At 61.9% G+C, this 5,856-nt stretch overlaps 1 protein-coding gene across 1 annotated transcript in view; it reads right to left on the reverse strand.

The window, feature by feature from the left end:
• The window catches only part of SH3TC1 (SH3 domain and tetratricopeptide repeats 1), a 37,330-nt gene that overhangs the window by 3,009 nt on the left and 28,465 nt on the right, over positions 1–5,856 (reverse strand). The window contains exons 15-18 of the mRNA XM_027773578.1: positions 5,174–5,324; positions 3,639–3,761; positions 2,827–2,977; positions 1,388–1,584 (exon numbers count right to left, since the gene is read on the reverse strand). Coding sequence (XP_027629379.1) covers positions 1,388–1,584; positions 2,827–2,977; positions 3,639–3,761; positions 5,174–5,324 — 622 coding nt within the window. The remainder of the gene's footprint in view (positions 1–1,387; positions 1,585–2,826; positions 2,978–3,638; positions 3,762–5,173; positions 5,325–5,856) is intronic.

The following is a 5,856-nucleotide window of genomic DNA, read 5'->3' on the forward strand; positions in this document are numbered from 1 at the left end:
AGGAAGCACGCTGGGGAGGAAGTGAGGGGTCTCTGTCCTTGACCCTGGCCCTGCAGCCCACGAGTCTGGCCTCTCAGCAGCAGCCCGGCCCTTCCCGTCCCCCCGGGTGAGAGGGCAGGCAGTGTGGCCTTGGGATAAAGGCAGTCTCCCCTGTATCAGCCCCAGGCACAGCCTGGCTCCCAGCTGGGGGAGGGCTGCAGGGACCACATCTGACCACCAGGTGTCAGCAGTGTACAGTCAGGGCCACTGGGCTGCCATCCTACGGGGCTGTCCCTCCAGGCCATTCAAAGGCCCCGGAGAGCTGAGGCCTAGACTGGGGCGCCCTGGCCCCTCGGCCAGCACAGAGCTGATGCAATACTGTCCCAGGGCATAGGGTGGGGGGCACCTGCCTGGGCGGATGGACAGATGGGCAGAGGAGACACCTCTGGGCCGTTTCTACAGGTACTCAGCTCAGTCCCCACTGCAGGGCTGGGAGACAGGTGGAAAGGAAGGCTGTGTTTGCCCTCCTTGAGCCCCGACAGGCAAAGACGAGCAGGCTGCCTGGAGGGCCACCCCTGCCCCTGCCAACCTCATCTCCCAGACCTGGTTTTCCTCTCTGTGAAGTGCCATGAAAATCTATCCACCTGGCCTTGCCTGGGTGATGTGAATTTTAAACCTGTCTCAGGACTCCAGGGAAGAATTTCTCAGCACAGCCTGGCAGCCTGGGTAGGCTTCCTGGAGGAGGTGCCAGGATTTGGGTAGGATCTTGCAGATCTTTGAGGATAATGGCGACCTCACCACCTAAATGTCCTTCCCCCAACACCTCCTTTTTCTGCTAATTCCCACTTGACTGTCAAGGCCTCTCCTCCAAGAGGCCTCCTGACAGCTCTCCTCTGAAAGGCTCTTGCTGAGTCAATCCTCCTCCTCGGCCTCCCAGCTGGGACCGCAGGCGCACACCACCAGAGTGTCCAGAGAACTCTGCTCTCTTTGGACAGGGTCTTGACAAGTCGTCCGGGCCAGTCTCAAGCTCGCACTCCTCCTGCCCCAAACTCTCTGGTGCTTAGGTTGGACCAGGAATTGAACCCGGGCCTCCCAGGTGATCCCAGCCTACAGAGCACATCTCAGTGGTGGCTGGGCTCCTGTTCCCTCTTCTTACCCTCTGGCTGCCATTGTCTATTGCACCTCAGCCCCCACCAGCTGACCCTGAGTCCTTGAGGGTGGGGCCCACACGTGAGCCTGGGCTGTGTCTGCTGACCCCACTGGACCCTCACAGCCAGGCCTGGCGCTCCAGGGAGACCCCTTGACTATTGCTGGAGGAGGTCTTGAACCCAGGTCTCTGTGGTCCAGGCAGAGATCCTGCTCCAAGGGCAGCCCCCAAGTGCCGGAGCCCGGCGCCCTCCCTGCCCACCTTCAGGTCGTAGAAGATGATGTCACCGAGCACCAGGTACACCTTCACGTAGTACAGCGTCTCCTCGTCGAACTCCAGCGGCGAGCTGCAGAGCGACAGTGCCTTGAGGTAGAAGTGTTCAGCCAGCTCGCCGTGGCCCAGCCGGTGGTGCAGGGCCGCCAGCCGGTGGTAGGCCACCCTCTCGTTCAGCCGGTACCCTGGGGCCGCAGGTGGAGGGGCAGGTTAGGGCGCAGGCCGGTCGGGGCGAGGATGCAGACACCCTGTCCCCAAGCACACCCAAGCTCTAACCGCCAGCCAGTCACTTCCCACCCGAGACCCACTTCTCCCATCTGTAAAGTGGGCTAGTGATGCCCGCTCCCATCTGCCCCGAGCTTTGGCAGGTGGTTTGCTGGTCCCAGCCCCATGCCTGTTTGTAGCAGCCTGGATGGTGTGCCTTTGGGTACTATTTTTTTTGTTTGTTTTTTATTTTGGGGGGGCGTGGAGGGAGGGTTTTGCTATAGGCCACGTGCGTTCACCAGATAGACAGAGATAGAAAGCGAGAAATCACCCCCCGGGGGGATAGCCACGCCATAATCCCTTCTCCCTTCTCCTCTCAGGACCCTGGGCATGCACGCACACGCGCCCGGCATGAGTTTTAAGCCAGCGGGTCCGGGACTCGAACTGCGGTCGGCTACATGGGCGTTCAGTGACATAGCCATTACGCTAACTACTGTTCCTGCCTTTGGGTACTGTTTTTAACTAGGAGACCCCAAGATATATAGCCTGTGTACTTCCAGGCACCAGGGCTCCGGCCAACCTGCAAACATGACATCTGACCCCTCCTGGGTGTACATCAGCCGAGCCCCCACCAGCCTCGGGGAGTCCCTGCAGGCCTGAGGCCCAGGTCTTCCCTTGCAGAGGGGTTGGCCAGCCTCAGTTGTCTCTGGCATCCGTCCCCTCCCAGGGCCCGTGCCTTGCAGCCTGTGCTCAGTGCATTCAGACACTGCTGCATACCTACTGTGTGCCTGCATGAGGTTCCGCCCAGCCCACTCTGGAGGAGGAGAGATGGGTACTGGGACAGAGGGACACCAGCATTAAGGGGTGGGCTTCTGGAGAGGGGACTGGATTTGGCCACCCAAAGACAGTGGTGGCTGATGCAGGTGGGGAAGGGTACGGGGCCTTTCGGAGGCCAGTGGGAAGCCTAGTGCCTAGGGCATAGGCACACGTTGGCACCTGTGGTCAGCAAGGGGCAGGGGCAAAGAAGCCATGGAGGGAGTTCTGTGCTTCCTGGGGCAGGGGCAGGGGTAGGGGCAGGGCAGGGACTGGGCAGGGGAGCCAGCCGGTCAGATCTGCCGGACACAGCCTGCCCACGCAGGAGGCAGGAGGAGCCTAGCAGCCATTTCTGCTCTGCCCACCAGACCTCGAGGGGGAGCCCTGGTGGGGCAGGGGCAGGGACTCACCCAGGGCGATGCTGAGTGCCAGGGCCTCATGGGCAAACTCCAGGCCCTCCTGGGGCGCCTCCAGCGCAGCCAGCAGCGCTACCAGCTTGTTGCATAGCCGCAGCTCTGCTTCCCGGTTACCTGTGGTCACCGCCAGGGGCAGGGCCCGGTCCTGCCCACACGGGGGTGGAGGGTGGGGTCAGGCTTCCTGAAGTGCCTGCCCCCCAGCCCCCCACACGCTCGGAGCACCATCCCCTACTCTCCCACTGGGTCTGCATGCAGCTCCTCTCCTGAGGAGAGGGGTGGCTCGGAGATGCCCTGACACCCTAGGCAGGGAACTGGGTGTTTCCCAGGCTGTCCAGTTACACCATGCAGCCTCAGACCAGCCCCTCCCACCTGGGCAATGAGGGCCTGCTGGGGGGACCCAGCACGGCTGTAAAACGGCACGTTTCTGCGGCAGCCCTGAGCCGCACGCTAGATGCTGTGAGGGGCAGAGGAAGGGAGGAGGCGTCCTCCCTGGCCTTGAACCTCCCCTTCAATGTGTCCCTCTTCCCCTCCAAACCTCACTCTCCTCATCTGTAAGATGGGGACAGGACTTCCCATCCAGGGTGGCTAGGGACCATCGGGTCAATGGAAGGTCAAGGCTGGGTCAGCAAACAACTTGCCCAGGCTGGGAGGGCGGTCAAGGTCGCTCCAGGCAAAAGCACTGGGGAGCAGCGTGTGCCATGGGGTGCTGCCTCCAGGAGGGAGGCCTCCGCCCTGCCACACCTGTGCCTCAGCCTGTCTCGGTAGCCACCTGGGGTCCACCCTCACCGACCTGCGTGGCCACTCACCCGGTAGAAGGACACGGCTTTCTCCCGCTCCCAGGTCCCATTGAAGAAGATGTCCCCGGCCGCCTCGAACAGCTCCAGCCCCAGGTTGGGGTCCCCCGTGTACAGGGCTGCATTCTGTGCCACCTGCAAGGATAGGAAGCTGTCCTGAGACCCAGAGCTGATGGCGGGGCCGTGCCCGCCCAGGTGGGACCTTCGCGGTGAGTCTCCTCATTCCTGTCAGTCCTGTGCGCGAGCATGAGGGGCCTTGATAGCTGCCCACGGGAGGCCAGTGACCGGGAGCACCTGAGTGCGGGGGACTCTGCCTGGCTGACGCTGGGAGCTCAGCAGGTGTGGGCTGATGAGGTACTTGCGAGAGAGCATGGGCCCAGCCTCCATTCCTCCCCCGGTGCCTGGCCTGCAGTGCTCTCTGCCCCAGGGTCACCCACGGCTTCCACCACATCCGGGCCCTTCTCCACTGCTGCCCCTCTGCACCAACACCTGACCAGCCGTGACTGCCTGTCACCCCACAAGGATGGGAGCCGAGGCCCCGGGCTCCTCTGCCATGTCCCAGGCCACCCACAGTGCGTGCATAGTAGCTGCTCAACAAACAGCTGCTGGCTGAACGCCTGCGTGATCCCGCCTCGTCTGCAGTGCAGCCAGGCCCAGCTGCCAGCAGTTTCCAGAATGTGCCGGGCTCTCATGCACCCTGAGCCTTTGCCCCTGTGAGTCCTGCACCAGGTGAGCACCAGCCACACCCACTCTGCAACCCGGCCTACCCTCGCAGTCCCTTTGCGTGTCACTATAACCATATTCCTGCCACAGCCGGGGCCTCATCTCAGGGCTGCTCACTATGTGCCTGGTCCCTTCCTGGCCGTGAGCTCTGACCCCGGGTCCTCAGCCCTTGGCTCAGAAGAGGTGCACAGCTGGTGCTAGAAAACGAGACCTCGCAGGCCAGCCCTGTGACACGATCATTAAGGCAGCCTTGGCCCGCGTGGCCAATCATACGGTTTGAGTCCCAGGCCTGGAAGCTTGAAAAACATGCTGGGCACCTGTGTATGTGCACCCCAAATCCCAATAGGATGGAGAAGGGACTGCCGTGTGAGCATGCCCCATTAGGGGGTGCTTTTGCCCTCTCCCCTTCTCTGTCTTTCTGACAAGCTCATGCACTCTCCTAATTTGCAAAATTAAAACAAAACGAAACAAAGGAGAAAAGCAAACTCAAGGCTCATGCACCCCCTAATTTGTTCAAGTCACGTATTTAGAGGAAAGCTTCTAAAACAGCTTCCATGAGACGTGCGTGTTTTAAGGAGACAAGCCCGTGCTGCTGAAGCATCATTTGCACGTGTATGGAGCACCAGCTGCGTGCTGACACGCCTGTGTGCAGTGAGGGGCCTGGGCTTTGCCCCAGGGAGCTCAGGTCCCTGTTGAAGACGCCAGGCACTACGGGAGACTGCGAAGGACGGGTGGGGGAGGCGCAGCCCCTGGTCCACAGCAGGTCCTCAGCAGGGCTTAGGGATGGATGGACAGATGATGGGGCGCCCTGCCTGGCCCCGCACCTGGATGTACAGGTCCACCAGCTCATTCTGCCGCAGGATGTAGTAGATCTTCCCTGCCTGCAGCCAGGCGTGCGCCTCCTTCTCCTTCTTCTGGAGGTCGATGAATATCCCCAGACTCCGCTTGGTGTAGTCCAGAGCAGATCGGTAGGCCCTGGAACCGGAGGCAGACATCAGAATAAGCGCCCCCAGGCCCACGCCATGTGGGACCAGCTGGGGCTCTTCCCACGGTGCGTCAGGTGACAGATGGAGAGGGATGTCGGCACTGGCCACGGCCCCTCTGGTGTGTGCCGCTCCCAGCCTTTCGCTGGCTGCTGGAGAGGTGGGAAGCACAGCACAGCGAAGGTGAGAATGTCCTTCTGGGGAAGACGAGTGTCGGTCAGCCCGTGGCCAGGAAGGGGGTGCTCCGTCTCTTCCTGCCATCCCACACCCAGCATCCGCGGCCGCACCGGGAGCCGGGAGTATGGGGCAGGAATTCAGATATCTAGGCTGGTGTCCCCAACTGTGAGAGTGTCAGAGTCACACAAGGGACATTCCACATGCAGACCCCTGGGCCCTGTGCCACTTCGGACTCCAAGGTCTGGGGTGGGCCATGAACATGAATTTCCACCCAGTGCCCCAGTGGGCCATCGTCCTCTGCTGGCCAGGGACTGCACGCGCAGTGTGGCTCCAATGCATGGCTCCTG

The sequence above is a fragment of the Tupaia chinensis genome, unplaced genomic scaffold, assembly GCF_000334495.1.
Source record: "Tupaia chinensis unplaced genomic scaffold, TupChi_1.0 Scaffold000360_1, whole genome shotgun sequence".
Classification (NCBI taxonomy): Eukaryota; Metazoa; Chordata; class Mammalia; order Scandentia; family Tupaiidae; genus Tupaia; species Tupaia belangeri.